Here is a 23535-nt window from a genome sequence, read left to right as displayed (position 1 = left end):
CTTAAGGTAACACACAGACAGACACACACGCTCACACACACAGACAGACATACACACACACACACACACACACACACTCACATAACATGAAGACAAACACAGCTGACACACATAAAGCAGATATCTTTCTTTTATTTGCTTGTTGGAACCCACGACTAAATGGCTCCTGTATGTGTGTGTGTGTGTGTGTGTGTGTTTGTACGCGCTCCTGTAGTCTGGATCTGCTCTTCCGCTGGCTGTTTGATAAGACATCTGAAGGCCGTTTGAGATTTGAGTAAGTAACACTGTGTGTGTGTGTTTGTTTGAGCTTGTATGTGTGTTTTAATTTTTTTTCTATTTCAATTTCACTTATAGAGCGCCAAAACATTACACATGTCTCATGTAAGACATTCAGAGAGAGTCCATGAGTAACAGGGGCGAGAAAAAAACTCCCTAGAATTGGAGATACGTATAGGAAGAAATCTAGGACAGATCCACGACTCAAGGGCCCAAATCAAGCACAATATGTTCAATTTCATATTCAAATATGCAAATGATCTAATTAACTATGCGTGATATAAAAATGTCCCGCGCAGAAATGTGCCTTCTGCTCTGTGCACTTGCACAGGCAAACTTTCTCATCACTGACATACACAGTGCCGGTTTTAGGTACGGGCGAACCGGGCGGCCCAGCCCAAACAACATGGTTGTGTTTGCCCGAAACTCATCTTACGGTACATGTATGTGACATGTGACTGTACTTGAGCAAATGACAAATGAATACTTTTGAATAATGAAGTACATGAATAAGTTCGGGGCCATATTCATGTACATGTACCATAAGATGAGTTTCGGGCAAACACAACCATCTTGTTTGGGCTGTTTTTAGTTATTGGGCTATGACTCCGAGCTTCATTTGACATTTCAAGTTCAAGTATTGATTTGTCATTTGCTCAAGTACAGTGTACAGTTGCATTTGAATGCTTGTGCGGATCACAACTCAACAATAATAATTAAAAAAAACCTTCAGGTGTGATGAGGGCCAGGCACAAAGATGGTTGATGACTGGTAATGGTTTACCTCACTGTAAATCTGTGTAGAGTTTATTGAATTGTACTGACTTGTTTTCCTGATGGGTCAGGGCAGTTCTCTGAAGTCTTTCATTGAAATTGCATAGGCTATGTGTGTTCAAGTTTATGAGGTTCTTTTTTCCTGCTGGATTTCCAGATTGCCTTGGTTAGCCACAATATTTACAATATTTGGTATGTGTGTGTGTGTGTGTGTGTGTACGCGGGTGCATGTGCACAGGTGTGTTTTCCTGCCGGATCAGGGGGCATTCTTTGTGAACTACGTAATTGCGGCCGCCCTGATTGGTTCAGGGATGGAGCTGCTGCGGTTGCCAGGGCTACTATTGTACACCATCCGAATGGCACTGGCACGTTCAGCTGCTGAGAGGAAGTACGTCAAGCAGGTCAGTGTGTGTGTGTGTGTGTGTGTGTGTGAATATACTGTATATATACTGTATATATGTGTGTGTGTGTGTGTGTGTGTGTGTGTGTGTGTGTGTGTATTAATGGCTATGTGTTTGTTTACAGAACCAGGCTTATGAGTTCGAGTATGGGGCCATGTATGGCTGGAATCTTTGTGTGTTCACTGTTATCATGGCCTACAGTATAACCTGCCCTGTCATTGTACCTTTTGGTAATAACTACAACACACACACACACACACACACACACACACACTCTTATCCACTTCTGTACCATATAGCCATATAGTGGCTTGTCACGGAACCAAACACTGTGATAGTGAATTAGTAAAGAGTTGTAGATGATCAGGGCCAATATGAAATCACATGAGTATAATCACATCTAATACACACTTTTCATTCTAAATGGCCCCTAAGTGGTTCACAGTGGGGTAACAAACCATCATCTATCAGAATAAGCTCAGCCTCACTGATATGGGTGTACCATGTTAACAGTGAACTTTCTCTGTGTGTGTGTGTGTGTGTGTGTGTGTGTGTAGGTCTTCTGTATCTTTTTCTGAGGCACCTGGTAGACAAACATAACCTGTTCTTCGCCTATCTGCCGGCCCGCCTGGAGAGGCAGGTGCACCTGGGAGCCGTCAATCAGGCCCTCGCTGCACCAATCATCTGCCTGCTCTGGCTCTACTTCTTCTCCGTGGTCCGGACAGGTATGCACTGTTCACTCACCTGTGCTGGTCAGCACATACACACCTGTGTCTACCGGTCCATGTTCGACACTCCTTACAGTAGGTGCGTTCAAATTTGGCAAACAGTGGAGAACGTTTTCTTTGAACAGTTACATTTGAACGATTTGGTGTTAACATTCCATTCTAAAGGCCATCGCCCACCGGACACGTACGCGGCGCGCCGCGACAATAAAAAAATGTAGAACTCCATTGTTTTCAATGGAGCAAAGCCCACTGGAAACGTCTGCCGCGCAGCAGCCGCACAGAGATAGAAAACTATTCTAAAATCCTGCGCGTCAAGCCCAGACCGCTGAACGCCGCTTCTGGTGGGCGCCGGGCTTAACAGTAATTGCATGGTTGCCTTCGTCAAACTCACGTCCAGTTCCACTGTATGTTCGCGGCGCACCACCTCCTCAGACTGTTTGCGATTGTTAGCAAACGTTCACCAAAAACTCAAGGCTAACGGAATACTGTTTGCGAACGTTCGCAAACGTTCGCCTATGTTCGCCTAAGTTCGGTTAACTTGAACGCACCTCTTGTCTCCCTGGTCTACAGGCGTCGGGGCCGAGACGTCGCTCTTCACCCTGGTGGTCCTGTGCATCACCATCATCATCTGCATCAGCTACTCCTGCTTTGGCCACTTCAAGTACCTCAGCCCCCACAACTACAAGGTGAGTTCACATACCTCAGCCCCCACAACTACAAGGTGAGTAAGTGCTAAGTACTAAGAACTTCTTAGGAGCGTTCTTAGAACGTTCTTAGAGCGCTCCTAAGAAGTTCTTAGCACTTCAGAGCTTCTTAACGAATCTGGGAAACCCGGCCAAGGTGATTTTGTAGAACTCAGCCCCCACAACTACAGGTGTGTTTGTAGAACTCAGCCCCCACAACTACAGGTGTGTTTGTAGAACTCAGCCCCCACAACTACAGGTGTGTTTGTAGAACTCAGCCCCCACAACTACAGGTGTGTTTGTAGAACTCAGCCCCCACAACTGCAGGGTGAGTGCATAGATGTGTAGACAGATGGCGTTTGAGTGATATGGCCTCAGACAAACCTGGGACGCTCGGTGATGTTAAAGGTACACTGTGCAAAATGTTCACCTTTTACGAAACCAATTTGATGGTAAACTAATCTGTAATAGGTGAATGGCTTGCATACCTATACAGCATAGATGTAGCAAGTCCCTACCGAGAAACCCATCCATGCAACTTTCAAGAGCGGCGTCCCGCCAAATCTCGCGAGAATCATTAAACATTACTTTGTCAGTAGATATAGTTCTTTAGAGTAGTTTTTGCCTGACGTTAATGTTACACCTCCACAACAAAATCATTTGCATTGTGTAGGGGGGGATACTGTAAGCCATGAGAAGTTTACTATTTACAATTGCAGAGTAACATATAAATACTCCGCGACTCTAGAGGGAGCTCTTTAGTCACCGAAAATACTTCACTAGTTCGCCCATCGGTATGATTTGTTGTGCGTGGGTGTAACGTTAACAGCATGTTTGGCTAGGTAGCTGACCGTGGTCCTGGAATGCCTGGAGCGGAGATCGCGTTAGAGCGATGGCCGCTTGCACCCCCCTGTGTAACGAAGGAGGATGAGTAACTGGGCTATCAGTGAAATGGAGAGTAGGGGGAGGAGGAGGGATGACTTTAGCGAACGCCGGGGCGTGTGGCATAATAAAAAAGAAGGGCGGCTTAAATACTCTTGGAGCGGGAGGCGCGGTGAGTTAATTGGTGTCAATCATCCCTAAGTGCTCCTCCCGAACTTTGTTTAGAAAACATCATGTAAATCATGAGGCATTTGGGCAGGTGATGTGTTGGGTGTAGTGTTGTCACGATACCAAAATTATTGCTTTTTTTTTTACCATTTTAGTTGATTTGAGACATCATCAGTAGCCTAATATTGAATATAGTGTGATCATTCGCACCAGTGGCCATCCAAGATTCTTCTCGACCCTACACACACACACACACACACACACACACACACACACACACACACACACACACACACACACACACACACACACACACACACACACACACACACACACACACACACACACACACACACACACACACACACAGAAAATGATAACTTCTGTCATTTGTCTCTATTTCGGAATTCATATATAAGTGTATCTATGTGATATGTTTGCATGGTGATATTAAAGCAAGTTGTTCTCCTTTGGTGTGTTCTCAGATGAAGGATGATGATGAGGAGGAAGAGTGTGACAGAACACCAGCCACCTCTGAGGGCTTGGTGAGTGCAACACACACACACACACAGTCACACACACACACACACAGTCACACACACACACACACACACACACACACACACACACACACACACACAAACACTCACACCACGACAACCATTAGCCAACAAATACTCCTCCACCATACTGTGCTCTCATGTTTAAACAACACACACCTTCCACCTGCAAACTCAGTCCACTCCCTTCGGACGCTCACTCACATGGGCCTGTGTTTTTGTGTTGGCATCGTGACAGGTATACGCCCCCAGACTGTTGACCTCTGACCTTGAGCAAGACTGGTCAGACAGCTGCACTGTCCGCCAGTCATACGGGACCACAGACTTTAGCCCCACCTCCTTGAGCACAGAAGAGGACCTAAAGGAGGACATTCAAGAGGAGCCTTAGATAAGGGCACTCCTATGACTGTGGTACCCCAGGACCACTGCGACCAACAACATGGGGTGGACAAAAGCACAGGGAGCGAGACTCTCGTCAGGAGACTTCTGAAAGCCACAGCCAAAGACTACCTGCTGAAGCCAAAGATTAAACCAGTGCCTAAATAGCCAGAAGACTTTTCAAAGAAAAACAAAATCTGTCACTTAACTTGTTGGAAGTTTGTATTAGGTGTCATGTTAAGGCGTTAAACTACTGTATGTTGTCTGTTCAGAGTCTCGCTGAGGTGACGGTACCTGTAGGGACAGACTACAGCCCCTTGTGTGTCAGCTGATGCTATGACCAGTTTGGCCCTGATCTGTGCCAAACCACAGGGAAATATGTGTCCGTGTCCACTGCCATGTGGGTCAGGGGGTTGACCAGTCCAGAGGACCTTCACAGAAAAAGTGGAGGGTGAATGACCGATCATTTCAAGTGACCTTGTGCGTGTTAAAGGAAGAGCACAGATCTTTAAGAGAAAGTCTCATGGTACTACTCAGTGCTGTCAGTGTATTGGGCTGCTCTATTAACAACAACAAACTGACATGCACTCACATCACATCGCTGTGCACATAACACACATATAGCGCAAAACACAATACGCAGTCGCACACATTGCTTTTTATCCTGTCAATTTCAATAAGATATACTACACACTCACAAACACACTTCAAGTGTCCATAAGCATTTCACGTTGCTCTGCCCAGCCGTAGGGACAAGGTGCCGCTCTGGGCCAGATCTGGGCCATCTGTGTGCCAGAGGTGGCTGTAGCTGCTGTAAGGGCATTATACCCCAGTGAGACCAGAGCCATATAAAGAGAGAGTTGCGACAACCCGGGTACAGAAAATTCGGTTTGTGACGTGGTTCGTGTAACTTCAAGTAGTTCAAATAGTTCCCGGAAGCGATTTTGACTGTTCGTTAGAATCATAAAATAACCGTCTTTTACTGTCTGTTAACGAGTGTTCGATCCTAACTTCCGGGAACTATTGTTGAGAAAATATGGAACATTAGCGTCAATGGAGTTGTCGCAACTCTCTCTTTATATGGCTCTGAGTGAGACCAACCCCTCTTGGCAGCTGTGCCGTATATGCGCGACGCGTTATATCTGCCAATGCAAGTGCCTGATATAACCTAAACCTACTGCCAAAGCAAATGGCATGCCGCGTTGCTCACTTATCTTAAACACATAGCAAGTGTAACAAATCAGAGCAACATTTTGTCAAAGAGCATCATTAGATATTAAAGTTCTGCATGGTGTTCCTTTTATACTTTGTATGATAATGCATTTATACTTGTTTATATGGTAATAATGTTTGTGTTACGAACAAATAAGAATGATTGTAAGTTTACTGGTCTCATTAAATCTTATCACCCAACTCTCTGGCTACTTGCCACTACTTTGGATGTCATTGTCAAATTCGTTTGGATGTAATATGGTAATGTGAAGAACAGATCATACCGATTTACAAAAGAGACTGGAGTTGAAAAAGAGGAATCTGCAATCAGATGGACTGCCCACTATATGAAGGGGATCTGGGGATCTGTAAAGTAGCATCAAAACAATGGTTTGTCCAGAGCCAATAGTGTACAAACAAGACATAAAATCACCTTAATAATCTAGTCATATAGGATTGGGACAGAGTGGCGTCACACATGCGCTCTGACTGCCATACAAAGGAGCCTATAGGTCTGTGGCATTATAGTAAAGCTGCAGGTTTAATAGCTTGGAGACCCAAGTTCGAGGCCAGGTGGTGACTGCTCTCTCCCCTTGCTACATATAGGAGTGAACAGTCAGTCACCCTCGTGGCCCGGCCTCAAAGAGCCAGGCTTGATGGTATGGCCTCCACAGCGCATACTTTGTGTGCTCATGCGCTTCATGCAGACTGGTGTGCCTCATTACATTACATTACATTACATTACAGTACATTACAGTACATTACGTTACATTTCATTTAGCTGACGCTTTTTAACCAAAGCGACTTACAACATGAAAAAACATTTAGGTTTTTAAGAGCATTTCTAACACAACAACATAAAAAGCCACAATGAGAGCATCAATGGGTGTAATAAGTGCATAAATGAGTGTAATAAGTGCATGGATGAGTGCGATTGTCTGAAGTAGTGCTATGAGAGGAGATGTTCTTTGATGCATCCACCAGCCTTACTTCTCCCATCCCAGGGTGCCCTACTGTACATAGTGCTTCTCTCATCTCTGACTACAGCCACTCCAGCCACTCCGCCTAACTGAATGCCCAGTGAGACAGTTGCCAACAAAACATTAAAAATGAGTTTGGCATACAGTTGTGTTAAAATAAATAGATAGATAGATAGATGGATAGATACGTTATTGATTCCCAAGGGGGAAATTCAAATAGCAGTGTGCAGTGCAGTTTCTGAAGCCAAACAGGAACTGGAATGTAGTTTGTTCATTCAGGGAAGAAATACCGGTTTAGATTATTCAACTTCACAGGAATTTCGTCTCACATGTTTAAACTGTTGTATCCTACACTTTAAAGGAACACTTAATCGTTTTTTTTTTTTTTTTTTTTTTTAAACGTGAGAGGTACGTATCAACTCGTCTTAGTTAAGGTAATAACATAGGTTCATATGGGGGAAAAAAGTGTTCCTTTAAACATGTTATTATAGTCTGGCAAAATGCCATCATTTAGGTGAACCTGGCTTTGTTGGTTGACATTGGATGAAGCCAGTTAAAATGTTTCATTTATTATGGATTATGAATTATGGATATCTCATTTAGACACAATTTCGGGTATTTGAGACACAATGGCCATAATATGTAACTCATGCACCAACCTCCTGAACCAATTCTGCTAAACTATAACCACAATTTCTGCTTTACACTCAAATTGCAGTTTTCAAAACACTACACAATTTTCATTTGACACAATTTTCATTAAGAAGATCTCTACACAGTATTTACAGTATTTTACTGTTTGTTTGGCAGCTGAAAGATTACCAACATACTGTAAGGTCTTCTATCTCCTGAACAGGAAACTGAAATCATAAACATGGTCCTAGAAAATCTTGCCATAACATAAAAATGTGTGTAAACAATCAAGAAAAACTGTAACAAACCCTTCTGTAAAAACCTTCTCAATATGGCGTGTAAAGTTTGGTGTATGTAAATGCTTCTGAAGTGAAGATTTTTTTCTCAGAGTGAGAGAGGAAACTTGCATCTCTCACTTAGAACGATGACTATTATTATCATATGAAATATCATCAAAATCATGAAGAAAATAGGAAATACCTCTAATTTCAAGGTGAGCACTCAAACAATCAACTCAAATAAAATGTACTTAAATACAGTCCAAGTGAGAAATAGCACCCATGGATGAGTTTCCTCTCACACCGATGATATCTGCTTGTTACAGTTTTACTCAAATGCTAAAACACAAAATCCAATCCTCTAAACCAAATGACCAGTTGTCTAAACACATTTACTAAATCTAGCCATCATTTTTCAATACCATAAACACATTTCACATGAAGACACAATTCACAAAACACAATCCTCCGTTCTCATAAATCTAATCACATTTTTCCTTGCTAAAACATATGTTGCAAAACATATTCTCAAATGAAAGCTCATGTGATGCAAAATGCTTGCCACAGTCAGCAATAACTGACACAATGAACACACCTGGCATCATTTATTACACACAACGACTCAAAATTTAAGACACTTGTTGCTAATGCGCACAGTGACTATGGTGTGTGTGTGTGTGTGTGTGTGTGTGTGGTGTAAATGAAGAAAATACATGTAACTTCACACCCTGATCATGTTTTCAAGAGTACAGTTGTGTGCAATAGATTCTGTTTTTTTTTCCTGTTTATTCTGAGTTGTGTTACAGTAGTGTACTTACAGAATTTTCTGTAGGCTACTCTTCATATGAAACTCACAACTCTAAATGAAGAGCTCTATTCCAAAACGCTATAAATCCATTTTTGAAAACATTACTGTACTGTAACATATCATGTTACTGTATTTACAGTAATTGTGTGTTTCAGGTAATATCAATAAAAATGCAGTTGTTTTGTTTTTATTGAGTAAAGATAAATTACTGTAACTACTGTAAACATAACCCATACAGTTTCACTGAGATTACTTCAAAAACATATTTATGAAAATTCATTAGTAAAATGGTGGATATAGCATTTTGGAAAAGAACTCTTCAAATCTGTGTTAAGTCGCTTTCAGCTAGCTGCTAACAATGTTTAAACTGTTATATCCTACACTTTAAAGGACCACTCCACCGTTTTTTTGTTTTTTTTCAGACCTGGTTTTGCAAAACCAGGTCTGCCCCTATGGTCTGAACTATTAGCTGGCGCCACAAGTCTACATTCATATACAAACAAGTTTTCAAATGGTCATGGAAACAGGAACTGTGTATTGTAGTTCTGAGCAGAAATACCTCTTCAGGGTTGGTCAGGGTTGCCTGTTTCATGCATCTGACATGATATTGGCATTGTAATCCACCAGTCACAGTGGGGCTTCAGGGCTGACACTAGTTGTAAGATTGTAAATAACTGTATGATGTGTGTCTATTTATGCTTCCGTATAGCTACACCATATCTGTAGTAAATGGAGACTTTAACCAGTCACCTAATAGACTAATAGACTAATAGACTAATAGACTATAGACATAATAGACTACTTACTCTAATGTTAATTAACCCGTTTAATCCCAATTTTTTCCCAGACATGAAAATATCAAAATCATGTGTCTTGAGTAACCCTTTGAAGTAATCAATTAGTTTTGTTATTTTAATTTTTAAAAAGTGGGTGAAAACCGATGGGAAACAACATAACCTAATTTTAGGTATTTTCTATTCAAGTCTCTTCATACATTCAGTCAATTTGCCTTCAACAGGCTGACTGGCGAGTTGATTATACCCCCCACCACCTAGTATGTGACATATCTAATATAATAGTCAATGAGGACAATGATTTACTGTTTTTGAGGTATGATCTGTAAAATCTGGGAAGTCAGTTTGATCTCATATGTGCAGAAAATTACTGAAAGTAAAATTAAGATAAAGATCTGCATAGAAAATCAGCTAATAGCTATGTATAGTGTGATATAATGGCTTCTCTATAAGCAAAAATCGGCAAACTTAGAATTAGAATATAACAGAGAATTGCAATGTTGAGTATTGTATAGTGATACAAATTTGAATGTAAAGAAAAGACCTGGGACAATGCCCAGACATATCATCTCTGACTGGAATTTATTTATGAAATTAGATGATTGCACAATGAAATGTGTCAAAATGAAATGTGCATCCCTTCAGACACCTTACTGTCTACACCCACATACCAATCCTCCTCGCCTTAAACACACCTTCTAAAGTGTGGCATTGTCATTCTTCGCTTTAGAATCAAAGAGCACAGGTGACAGCATTTTGCTGTACATAGTGCAGACCACAATGGCTCTTTTAAGAAAACATATAAGAATGAACACTCTTAAAAAGACATACATAATACTGATATGTATGTTTCTGACTTTAATTTTATGGAGAATTCAAAAACAGAGAAACAATATGGAGAGGTCTTTGAATGCACAGGAGTTACCGGCTGAGAACCTGGGAGAAAAACTGGCTTGTGCAGCAATCTGCAGAGGAGATATAGAAGGAGTTATTAAGGAAGACTTCAACAGGCTTCTGAGGGAGAGAAAACGTAAGGCTTTGCCAGAGTCTTTCTATCTCAATGCAACAAGAAATTGCGATGCTTACATCACAGACAGAGGATTTCCAACTGTAGAACTCAGCGAGGAGGAGAGAGACTTTCCTATTGCCTACTCTATGGTGATCCATGACCAGATTGAGATGTTTGAGAGACTTCTCAGAGCTGTATACACACCACAGAATGTATACTGTGTGCATGTGGACAAGAAGGCTTCAAAAGATTTCATGAAGGCTGTGGAAGCTGTTGTTTCTTGCTTTCCCAATGTGTTTGTGGCAACTAAACTGGAGACAATTGTTTATGCCTCATGGTCTCGAGTCCAGGCAGACCTGAACTGCATGGAAGATCTGCTTCACTCAGCTGTCAAGTGGAGGTATCTTCTCAATACCTGTGGAAGTGACTTCCCGATTAAAACAAACGCAGAGATGGTACGTATACTGAAAGTGCTTAATGGAAAGAATAGCATGGAGTCAGAGAGCACTCCTCAGCACAAGAAGGCTCGTTGGCAGTACCATCACAACGTCACTGAGTCTGGTGTTGTTAAGACCAATATTAGAAAGACCCCACCACCCATCAGCACCCCAATGTTCTCTGGAAATGCTTATTTTGTGGTGTCAAGAGAGTTTGTGGAAGCGTTGTTTAAAAACCCAGAGGCTAAAGCTTTGCTGGAGTGGGAGAGGGACACGTTCAGTCCAGATGAGCACCTCTGGGCAACCCTTCAGCGCATGCCTGATATGCCTGGCTCCAGCCCTCCCAACAACAAATATGACATGACGGACATGAATTCCATAGCCCGTCTGGTTAAGTGGTCTTATCTGGAAGGAAACACAAGGAAAGGCGCACCCTACCCTCCGTGTGATGGTGTGCATAGAAGAGCAGTGTGTGTGTATGGTCTCGGGGATCTGTCCTGGATGATAAGACAGCATCATCTGCTCGCCAACAAATTTGATCCAGAAGTTGATGTGGTTGCACTGACATGCCTGGAATACCACTTACACTTAAAAATGTCAATTGGACAATCAATATATAAAGCTTTATTGCAGACACAGGTCCATAATCACAGTACACATACATAATAAATAGTATAAAAGCGGATACAAAATGCATAAGAAATCACATATTATCCTATAGGACATACAAACAATTGCACCAATGCCTTCTTAGCCTAGAAGGGAATCTATAGCAGTTATTGTTGGTGGCAGTTATTGTTGCTGTCTAGTGACTGATGAAATGGTGCTCCTTGATAGCATGTCTACTCAACATGTATTCATGTCATGTGTGGTATGGTGGGTATTTATATACCGTATATAAATTATTTTATATATTTTTATTTATATATTTGTTTAGTTGGCTTTTTTATTCTGATTTAAACTCAACATTAAGTTAATGTTACAAATGTAAGGCTACATCACACCTTAAAGTGGTTTTGGTCTAAAATTAAATTCTTATTAAAACTTTACAATGGAGTCCCATCAAGTTGCTTATCAGGCACTCTCTCACATAACTTGGAACTGTGAAACAATCTGGATCAAGACTGGTTCTTCAACGTGAATTGAATAAGGTATAGGTTTTTGTCATGGACATGCCAAGACAGGTTTGTGCTGGGGAAAAAAAAAAGAAATAAAAAAATCACACACATTGACCATTTGTCGAATCAGTCACATCTGTAAGGATATCCAGGTGTTAATGGAAGCTACTGTAACTACAGTAGCCTACCTACGGCAAGTTGCGCTGTAAGTTTCTGCTTTAGAAAAATCTAAGTTTGCCGTCTAAACACTAGCCTACTGAAGATCAGAGTAGCCTATAGGCTACCAGTTGAAGGCAGAGGTGTTGAACAAAACGTTCTCCAACTTGTCCAGGCGGCACATAAAGCCAAACATCAACTGCCTACTACTACAACTACTCTGGTGGACACAAATAATTGGCTGGCACTATACCAATGAAATTTCACTGAGACACTGGAATCTAAATAGGTAATTCTTCTTTCTTACAATCGTTGCACTTGGTCATCTTTGGGAGCGAGGATCAAAGCAGTGCTGGACTGGTTCAGCCTTCCATGGGGCCCTAAGCAAAACCCGGCTAAAGGGCTCTTCTAACCTTTGGGCCCTTTTTACAGTCACACCTGATATCTTGGTGTTCCCATTCCCCAATACAATCATCCCACCCAAAGGCTAGGCCTACTTGCCAAAGACATAGACTACTGGACTGGCTCCCCCTGATCCCCTTCAATATTTTTTCAAAACGTAGAATGTATGAGAAGAGCGAAATCTCTATTCTAACATGTGGGTCTAAATGTAATCTTTTATGAATGTGTATGTTTTTGTATTACATATGCTTTTTATATTAGTATGTACTTTTATGTGCATGCATGCGTTTACAAATGAGTTCATTAGGCTCTGACTGTGTACATAGTTTATTTACCTCCGTCAAGGAGGTTCTTTTCATCGGGGACCGGTGTTACATACCTACCCCCTGACCCAAATGGTCAGTAGTTCACTTCCCAGAATGATGAATACTTCACAACTCGTATAGTAAAGTGACATTTGAAGTACACTTCATAAAATGAGATGTTTACAAACGCTGTGCAGTGGTTGTCAAACTGGGGTACGCGTACCCCCTGGGGTACGTGGACCGATTTCAGGGGGTACAAAAAATATCAAAATCATATGCCTTTCCAAACGATTTTTATATCCCACGGAGGTAACTTAACTTCCGCATTTGCACTGCACATTAAAAACGTATTTTCTCCGCATTAACTAAATATTGGAGAGTGGAGACAGAGATGGTAAAGTAGAGCTTTACAGCAGCCTGTTGCAGCGCTGATTACAGCTCGGCGTCATAATAAATGTTGCTATTTGTCGCACGTAAACTACGACTATTTGACAAATAAAATTGCAATCGATGGATAAATGGCTGAAACGCAACGGGTTCATGCAGCGACAACAGAAACGTCAAAGGAGTCACCTGCTGTCGGGACAAGCTTTTCAGGTCAAGACACTATCATAGCAAACTAAAACTATCATAGAGTTCGGTCAGAAGACAGTGACAGATGTCTGGGTTAGTTTGCGGACAGAGTATCTGGTCCTGGCAAACCGAGCTATTAAGACGTTGATGCCATTTGCTACAACGTATTTAAGCGAGACTGGATTCTCAGCGCTGGTCTACCTTAAGAGTACAGACTGTTTATTGACAATTATCGAAGACTGAAACTGTCCCCAATTCGGCCTAACATCGCTGCATTAGGCCTATGCACGAACATCCAGGCACATCCCTCACATTGATTGGTGACGTGGGTGGAGAGGTGACAGGCCTATTCTGTGTGGTTTACTCCAATTTAGTTTAACTATTGTTAATGTGCTTCCTTTTTTATTATTATTTTACAGCAGAGAAGTTAAGAAAATATACAATGTTAATATGTGAAAAGCAATACTTGTTAAGTTAACAATAGCTTTAATGAGATCTTGGACATGTGTTGTAGGCCTAATGTGTGTGAGATCTGTCTGTGACAAAATTGATACGAATGAATATTATAATTAAAAAACGTGTTGTTAACAATTGGTGGTGTGGGGGTACTCGGGAAGATCTATAATGTCTCAGGGGGTACATGCCTGTTAAAAGTTTGGGAACCACTGCTGTAGAGGATTCATAATACCCTGTATATGGATTACTAGATTGTTGGATTTATATTTTGACAAGTTTTCGTCGTTTTGTCTTCCACATTCATGAAAGTGTTGGTATGAATGTTGAGTCATGTTTCATGAATCAGTCATGAATGCTTCATTTGCAATTCATGACAGCTGATATGAACGTGTTGAATGAACCCGTCAAGTAAAGTGTTACAAAAATATTACATATCATTGAAACGGGTTAGACCAGTAGCATCTCGCCTGCTAGGATCATGTTTAAAAGTGACTAAGATTTCCGGTAATTTTCCCATTTAAAACGTGTCTCTTCTCAAGTTAGATAAGACCAACTGAAAGACCAAATAAGACCAACTGAAAATGAAACCTGCCGTTTAGGCTGATTTGTTCAACTGTTTATTGATAGTGTGTTTAATCGGTAACACTTTGCGGTAAGGGTACATGAATCATCATGAATTCATACATGAATTCATTCATGATTTATGCATTACTTAATGGCTTAATATCTCATGAATCATCAGGAATTGACATGAGTTCACCATATGTCATTCATGACCTCATGCATGAACAACGCATCAACTAAAGCATTAAGCATGGTGGCTACATCATTATGGACTATGGTTTATTAAGCATGATCATGATGATTTATTTTTCTGTACATGAATCATGATTAATTCATGCATGTAAACCTTCCTGAATTATTAGGAGATTAACTAAGCATTAGTTACTATGACTGATGGCCTTAATTTGTACAAACTCTCTAAACACACTTTCTTAAACTCTTTCTCTAACACAAGTCATTATTCACCACTTTAGTTGAGGGGCCACAAATCATGATGAACTCATGAGTAACTACTACTTAGTCAATCCCCTAATATTTCAAGAAGGCTTACATGCACGAATTCATGATAAATTATGTACAGAAAAAAAAATCATCATGATCATGCTTAATAAACCATAGTTCATAATGATGTAGCCACATATACTTAATGCTTTAGTTGATGTTGTTCATGCATTAGGTCATGAATAATATATGGTGAACTCATGTCAATTCCTGATGATTCATGACATATTAAGGCATGAAGTAATGTACAATTTATGAATGAATTCATGTATGATTCATACCCTTACCGTAAAGTGTTGCCTATATTTTAAATTATTTTTCAAAGGGCAGTGTCGTATGGTTTTGTAATGAGTGTATTTATAGTATGATGCATTCTCTCTGCAAAAATAAAGTTTGTTGCGCTTAAATTGCTCTAGTTTGCCGCCTTCCTTGATTCTAGCTGTCAAAATGAACAAGGTTCAGCTGGATGTCAGCTGTGGCTCGAGATCACTAATGATCTTTTTTGGACGTATAATGCACCTTCATGTCGTAAATTCTAGGGGCGAGGCCATTAAAACGAGCATATATAGGGGCGTGATATTTAAATCACGCTTATTCCCGGCCACCACATTTATCAACACACGTTTATTCTTACGCTGGAATTGGAGTGATACGAAAGTTTGATGAATAACACGTGAGCCCCATCGTAAGATCATTTCTGCGCTCAGATGTACGCTGGTTTCTACGCTCGGTTGATTAATGAGGGCCATAAGTGAGAAGGGAAGTGTGAAAATTCTTGATGTGGATGTGGTTCATGCACCGTATTCTGCTATCATCCTGTAAAAACCCATCCCACTAAAGCCTACCTTACATTGCCAGACTTTGCAAAGATTTGGAAAAGATTTTTGAAAAACTACAGTCTCAGACCCTCTCACATCTAAAGACAATTCATTGAGTTTTTAGTCACAGTCTAGTCACAGGCCAGTCTCAGATTAGGATTTTGCAAAGACTGTGGGTCACTATTTACAAGACTGCTGCTAGATTCCTTCAAATTATTTCCATCGTGCAATAGGCTACACGTCATCATTAACAGGAAATCACATGATAGCCTACTCATATCAAAGTATTTTTTTCGCGTTTCTGCAGCATTGTTTGATGTGTGACATCACTAACAGATATAGAGTTGTTCTGTCTCGTAGAATAGCCGACTAATAAATGATAAGAAATGAAATAACAAATAATCATATAGGCTACAGCTGTCGCCTATTTTGCCCCTTCCTGTTTTCGTGTTCGCGAGAGGTTAGGCCTACTATTGGTTTTTAATGTTCACGTCACTATTTGCATGAGCCACGACTGAAAAGACTTCCGATAATATCAAACATGTTTGATATTGTCGTAACGGCAAAACTAGAGAAAGACTGCCTCCGACGGACTTAAAACCGCTAAGATTGGCACCTTACACTAAACGATTTAGATGACGGGAGCGCGCTGCGATTCTAGCACAACTCTCAAGATTTCCGCCCGATTTTGGAAATTTAGTCGCCGACTGTTAAAACAGATCAAAATCGTGCAATGTAAGCCAGCCTTAACATGTATGTACAGTAGCCTACACTGGTCATGTTTATGTTAGTAACATTACACAAATAATAATACAAAATGCCAATGCAGACTCAAAGCAAGCACAATATATTAATTTTCATATTAAATATGAAAATGTTCTAATTAACTAGGCTATACGTGACGTAGAAACGTAGAAATTGATTCTACGCGAAAAAGTACTATAGAATCAATTGAGAAAAGTTTGATAGTGACCTTAACATATCGTTCTGGGTTTTGCCCTATCTATACAGCTAATAAGGAAACAGAATTATATTTGGACAAGGTGAACTTCTCCCTGCAGAGGAATGTAGAAAGGGGTGCTACAAGGAGAGTAATTCAAACACACTCAAAATCCTACCATCTGCTGATGTCATTGTGGTTCATTCCTTAACAGAAATTTCAAGTTTCTGGCAAACAGATTACGCATATTTGCGGCAAGGTCATATTTTCAAATGCAAATTATGTTTCTGGTGAACAGTTGTGGTTAACTTTTGGCAATATTGTATGTCATTTTTTTCTGTTAAGGATTTGCATAGAGGCAGTAGGACTGGTTTCTGTGGTCGGAGCCTTTTGTTCTGTGAACTTGCACATGCAAACTTGCTCATCACTGAAATACTGTAAAACCAGTATTTGACCACCTTTGATCAGTTGGAGCAGTTTCATTTCCCTGTTGTTGAGATTATGAGTTTCACGCAGACACAACAATCTTTTTTGGGATGTGTTCAATTATTGGGCTATAGGCCCGGTTTCATTTGACATTTAAAGTTCAAGTATTTATTTGCCATTTGCTCAAGTATAGTGCGGATCACTCACTCAACATTCATCCACTCATTAGCACCATGAATAAATAACAATAAGATCAATAACAAAATTGCAGAAGTGGTAGATGAGTTGGGTGTGTATGTGTGTATGTGTTTGTGTGTGTGTACTGTAAAAAAGAAAAACTGTACAATGACAGTCAGTCTAGTTTTGAATGAAACACAACCATATCGTGTTCAAGTAGTTATCTCATTGAGTAATCCATTTTTGTAATTGAATCAAATAAGCTGAGCGTATATACTAGGGGGAAAAGGAAAAGATGGTTACATTTACTTTACCACAAAAGGACCTTTCCTACATGTGCAGCTTATTTGCTGTAATGTAGCCTATAGGCCCTTTTCACGCTAACGTCAGACACTTTCCGCTGAAGCTTTGCTGGGTATCATTTCATCCAGCATATATGCAAAAGCTATGGTGATACAGTTACAGTTCTTGAGGTAAGATTAATATTTCACGTGTATTTATTATCTTCATTAGGGCCCGAGCACTGAGGTGCGGCCGCTGTAGCAGCGGCTGCACCGTAGGTGCAAGGCCCTATTGTTTTTGCTCAGATTATTAGGGCCCGAGCACCGAGGTGTGGCCACTGAAGTGGCTGCACCGTAGGTGCAAGGCCCTATTGTTTTTGCTCAGATTATTATTATTATTATAGTGGAATCCTCATACCGGAAATGTTGTGCCCTTTTTCACCAACTTGGCATGCTCTAAAACTCTTGAAATTTGGCAGCTATCTGTGGAATTGATAACTCTACTGAGAGACAGACCTCTGGCCTAGGGTGTGGCTCAGGGACTCTATAGCGCCACCTAGCGCATTGTCTGTTGTGGTTGACACATACATTCACGGATATGGCCCAGATTTAGTGGGCATATGTGTTGTATGAATCTGAACAAGTTTTACATTTCAACTATATAGTAAATATGAACAGAAGTTGAGTTATGTGAGATTTTCTGATTTTTGCACTTCATGTATGAAACACTTCTCCTAGACGGTTTGTCGAAATCATGTCGTTTCAGTAGTAAAATGATCTTGAGGGGTTGCCAAAGATCATTAAGTGGCAGAGCAAGATACTTCATGAGAAGCCACTTCCTGGAACCCGAATTGCAAGAGGGGGGGTCAAAATCCCCCTTTATGCAGAGCAGAGGCAGCAACTGTTCCATTGAAGTCTATGGACGTAGATCAGAATTTCAAGTATATGCTAAGATCTTCGCTCTCTCTAGTTAGGAATGTGAATTTTGGGCACGGTTTCATGACCCTCAACCCCTTCTGACCACTTCAGGTACATTTTTAACATTTTTGAGCATTCCAGTCTGGAGAAAATCTACTTTATATCAGGTGTGCCCCTCTTGTTTATACTGCTGATGTTGGCCGGTTGCTATACGCTCTACCTTGACAACACATTAGCCAGCCAGCTGAACCAAATCCTGATTTGTGCTAACGACAATCAGATGGCACTGGGGTAACTTAAAGTGTAAGTTTGGCGGAAATTGAAAATAAAGCTATTTTCTGAATGAAAATACATCAACTAAGCCGTGGAGGAAGTAATTTGCGCTCATCACGCAGTACAGAGCTAGCACCGGCAGGAGCGCCAGCCCAAAATCGCAAACAGTGGGTGTGGATGGGGATTAGAGCCACACGCTTTCAAGATCGCATTTTTAAACCACTAACATTGCTCAAAACAGCACTCCTGCCCGTGCTAGCTCTGTACTGCGTGATGAGCGAAAATTACTTCCTCCACGGCTTAGTTGATGTATTTTCATTCAGAAAATAGCTTTATTTTCAATTTCCGCCAAACTTACACTTTAATGAGAGCAGCGACATATTTCCATTATTCCATTGATGTTTTTATTAAATTCTTTGAAAGTGTTCATGCTTTCAATCTCTTTTAGTTTGATTTTGTATGTGCATGGAAGGCATCCTAGTCCTTTAAAGATATCCTCGTAACGATGCACAATGGACTCAACTGTGCCTGTGTGCACACTTACTGCTTCTGAGCAGTTAATGTGATAAACTCTCCTCACTAGGTTCAATTTCTTTGAGGAGACACCACCAAGCAGTGATTCTCGGCCCTCAGGTACAACAGAGAACAGTACATTGTAGCTTTTGTCCTTTACTGTTACTTTCAGTCTGCACTGACCTTTGCCTTCTATGTCTTTTCCATTGTAGTCTTTCAATTGCACAGTTTTCTTGATTATTTTAGGCTTTTCTTTCATGGCTTTAATTTCTGTCATGCTGATCAGGTTTGCCTATGCGCCTGTGTCAATCCTCAGCGCTACTAAAGCTCCATTAATTGGCAATGACACGGCAAAATCACATGACTGTGCTTTAATCTTCAAATCAGTCACAAAGCAATCAAAAGTTTCGTCGGGCTGTTGCATGCGTGACACGTACCTTTCATACACAATGTTTTTCTGTGGTGAGCAATACGCACTGAACTTTCCAAGTATGGTGTCGTACTTCTCTTTGTCTTCATCTTCGCCAAACTCGAATTTGTTGAATACTTCAATGGCTTGGGGACCCGCTACAGTAAGTAGCAACGCAATCTTCCTGGCGTCAGGTTTATTGTCCAGTCCTATAGCAGCCATATACAACTCAAACTGTTGTTTGAAAGACCGCCAATTGCTGTCCACGTTACCCACCAGTTTCAGTCCCTCCGGTGGTTTCAAAACATCCATTTTTACGAGTTCACTGAAGTTTGACAAAAACGGTTTACTCCTGGTACCGGCTACCGCCGTTCATTCCGACATACCAGCACTCCGACATTGACGTCCAATTGTCGTAGTGGAGGCATGTCTCTTTATGGGAAAAAGTCCCACCACTCCGACATTTTTTTTTTCATGGTCGCAGTGGCGGTATTTAACTTTTTTTCAAACAACTTGCCATTCCGACATGAGGTCATTAATAGGCTATTAATGTCATAACTATATCCAATTGTGTAAAATAATAAAGATTCACATGTAAAATGTCATTGTGAAGACTTCTTGATATGGTTATGTGTCTGTTGCGTGCGCGACTCGGGGAAGTGAAAGCAGACATGGCAAGTTTTCGTCACATTATTCGCGGACTAAGTGGAGCCAAATTAAGTTATTATTTTGCTGTCACTTCGTCTGTTTGATGGCCTAGAAGGTTATATTTGGTATCTGTGGATAGCTCTAGCTCTCCTCTTTTATCTGACATGCAAGCCTTATCTTTTTGATCACGGTTTCACGAGTAAATCAAACAGCGGTAGCCGAAGCTATATGATTCTTATTTGTTTGTCACTTCGTCTGTTTCTATAACACAAAAGGATCGATGTGTATGGTAGCAATGGAAAGCTCTGTTTCTCCTCTTTCATTTGATATGCGTGTTATGTCTGTGCGATGCCGGGGCCGGACCATTGGTCCGACATCCCATTAGTCCGACATCCCATTCGTCCGAAAATGAACCATTCAATAGAGAAACCATTAGTCCGACATCTCATTACTCCGAAAAAAAGAGAACCATTGGTCCGACGTCCCATTAGTCCGACCATACACAGTAGCCTAGAGATGCATGGATGACTTGAAACTGAAAGATGCAAAATTCGCGGAAAAGAGGAGACATCTTTTTTTGCAGCATTGTGTGTCTAACAACAGGTGGAAATGTGCTAGCCTGTTGTAACAATCAACCGTTTACCTTCGGCTGTGTTAATTAAACGCAGAAGGGTTTTTTTGAATGACTAAATATGAATGGCAATAAACAGATCATTCTGAGAATGAGTAGGCTACAACGTAGACTACACATCTGAGTGCGTCTCTTGATTATAACAATGAAACAATGTCGCTTTCTTCGGTTTAACAGTAAAGGAAGACACACACCAAACAATAACCCATGTCGTGCACAGCGGCGCTTTATATTCACACACAATTAAATGTCCCAAACAATCCCAAGCGTTGCAATTCCCCCTTTCATTCAGTCCCGAAAATAAACCTACAAGTCCAAACTAAACGAAAGATGTCCTGTATTTTGCCAGGACCGCGCACAAGAGTCAATAATCCAATCCAGGAAAACTAAAAGGGCCGCTGCCAACAAAACGTCCCGCAGCAATCAAAAAATATAATGGTCAGAAAAAAGGGAAAATGCGATTGCTGTCTCTCTGCTAGACCAAGCAATATGAAAACACAGAAAAGCAATCGATCTCACCAAATCTGGTGAATGCACCAGCAGTCCCCGAAGGCTTTTTCTCTTCGTGCGTCCTCTGTTTGGTAACGCAACGGTCCAAACTGCGCACAGCGTTTACCTAATGTGAAAGTACGTTTCCTCGGTATTGTTGTTAGTTTCAAACTCGAAGGAAAACATTTACAAACACTCGTTGCCGCAGCACTGAGTAGGCTAGGCCTACTGGCGCCACAGATTCAAAATCTCACACGCACTTGCTACCCTCTTCAGACCGCCCCCATCATAGCGCATTCGGGTAAGGTGTGCGGGTGCGCGTGCATATAAAAAAATACATAGAAATAAGTAGGCTACATATAATGATATTACATGAGAACAGAGTTATTATATGCAATTAAACAATGTAATATTTAAGAAATGGCACCTAAACCAATGTGGCAGTGTGTTGTGCGACATTTTGGGAAGCCAGGACTATGCACAAATTAAAACGAGTTTCTGGAGTGAAACTTTGAATTTAGTCAGACCTGTGTGATAGAAGAATATGGCAAGGCTCTATTTCTAGCTCATATCGAGAAGAACGCACGATGGAAATAACTGTGGACTAACTGTGGATAACTTGTAGCCTAGAACATAAAGGTAAGAGTTCATTGTCCTATAGGGCCTACGTTTAGCTATGTTGGAATAGGCTAATTTGTGGTTTTGTCGTATGAAAGTTTATACGACTGAAACACGTTTGCTTCGATGTTCGTTTGCAAAAATATAAAACACATCTCATGCTAGATGAAGTTCATCGCGGGATGTGAGCCTGGGTCACCTGCATGACAGTCACGCACCCATCCACTAGCCTATGTCCCTGCTATTGAAATCATACTACAAATAGCGTCACATCACTCTAACTGTAAACAGTGGTAGACGGAGTTTTTAGGAAATAGACCAAAGTCTGGATTTGTTAATGTATTGTATGGTCGGACTAATGAGATGTCGGACCAATGGGCTTCTTTTTTTCGGACCAATGGGATGTCGGACTAATGGGATCTCTGGTCAATGGTTCATTTTCGGACTAATGAGATGTCGGACTTATGGGATGTCGGACCAATGATACGGAACCGCGATGCCTGGTCCCGGAGTAATTCAAGCGAGAGCAGTGGCTGCGTGGTTGAACGCAGAGCAATATAGACTGTAAATATGATATACTTTGATTTAAATTCATGATTTTATTTTATTTTCATACTTGATCGTACAGACACGTGTCTAGTCTCGTTGGAAAGCCCTGGTTCTGCTCTTTCATGCAATATAGGTCTCATCTCGCTGTGACTAATAATCGGGAGCAATGTAACAGAGAAGAATGGGTGTGTTTTTTGACGCACTTTGCGTCCGTCGGGCTCATAGGTCCGTTAAATTGGCTTGGAAAAAAGCAGGCCAAAACTGTGTGCTGATTGAAGGGATTGTTTTCTCCTCCAGTAAACAGGCTATAAGTTGCCTGTGCAGACATTGTTTCTATTCTCACATCGTAGCCTATCAAACATAGGCTACCATGTTTATCAAGAAACAAATGCCCCTTATGAGGAGAAAACTTATCGTAGGCTAGGCTATATCAGATAAGGAGTGGAGTGCCTATCTATCCGCTGGACCCTTCTCTATCTATCTGCTGCCTCTTCAGAACCATGGACAGCTGTCTGAATATGTAATGGAGGGCATTCACAATATGCGTAATGCAACATAGGAGTACAATGAAAACGTATGCGGGATACCATTATGAGTGCTTGTTAATTAATGTTTAAGCTAGCCTACTGCCGGGAGAAAAACATATATTTTCTGCTAGGTTACTCGAAATAAGTCAAACCTGCTTGCTTCGTCTCTCCTCACTCAACGAGTCACGTCACTTTTACTTCTTGCAGCCTATATTAACTTTTTTTTCTATATGGATAGATGTA

The 23535-nt window shown here is 41.0% G+C and overlaps 2 protein-coding genes across 2 annotated transcripts in view; both read left to right on the top strand.

Annotated features, from left to right (window-relative positions):
- tmem63a (transmembrane protein 63A) overlaps positions 1-6262 on the top strand; it is a 16347-nt gene extending 10085 nt beyond the window's left edge. The window contains exons 16-23 of the mRNA XM_062551533.1: positions 1-6; positions 215-274; positions 1288-1450; positions 1575-1680; positions 2008-2175; positions 2749-2864; positions 4397-4456; positions 4710-6262. The exon at positions 1-6 is cut by the window's left edge and continues 81 nt beyond it. Of these exons, the coding sequence (XP_062407517.1) occupies positions 1-6; positions 215-274; positions 1288-1450; positions 1575-1680; positions 2008-2175; positions 2749-2864; positions 4397-4456; positions 4710-4859 (829 nt within the window). The 3' untranslated portion in view covers positions 4860-6262. The remainder of the gene's footprint in view (positions 7-214; positions 275-1287; positions 1451-1574; positions 1681-2007; positions 2176-2748; positions 2865-4396; positions 4457-4709) is intronic.
- Positions 6263-10298: 4036 nt separating this feature from the next.
- Positions 10299-12076, top strand: LOC134098482 (beta-1,3-galactosyl-O-glycosyl-glycoprotein beta-1,6-N-acetylglucosaminyltransferase 3-like). The gene has a single exon (XM_062551534.1). It carries the CDS (start codon positions 10335-10337, stop codon positions 11664-11666), a length of 1332 nt encoding a protein of 443 aa, XP_062407518.1. The 5' UTR covers positions 10299-10334; the 3' UTR covers positions 11667-12076.
- Positions 12077-23535: the final 11459 nt, after the last annotated feature.

The sequence above is a fragment of the Sardina pilchardus genome, chromosome 12 (assembly GCF_963854185.1).
Source record: "Sardina pilchardus chromosome 12, fSarPil1.1, whole genome shotgun sequence".
Taxonomy (NCBI): Eukaryota; Metazoa; Chordata; class Actinopteri; order Clupeiformes; family Clupeidae; genus Sardina; species Sardina pilchardus.
The sequence above is the reverse complement of the archived record's forward strand: the minus strand, read 5'-3'. Positions and strand labels throughout refer to the sequence as shown.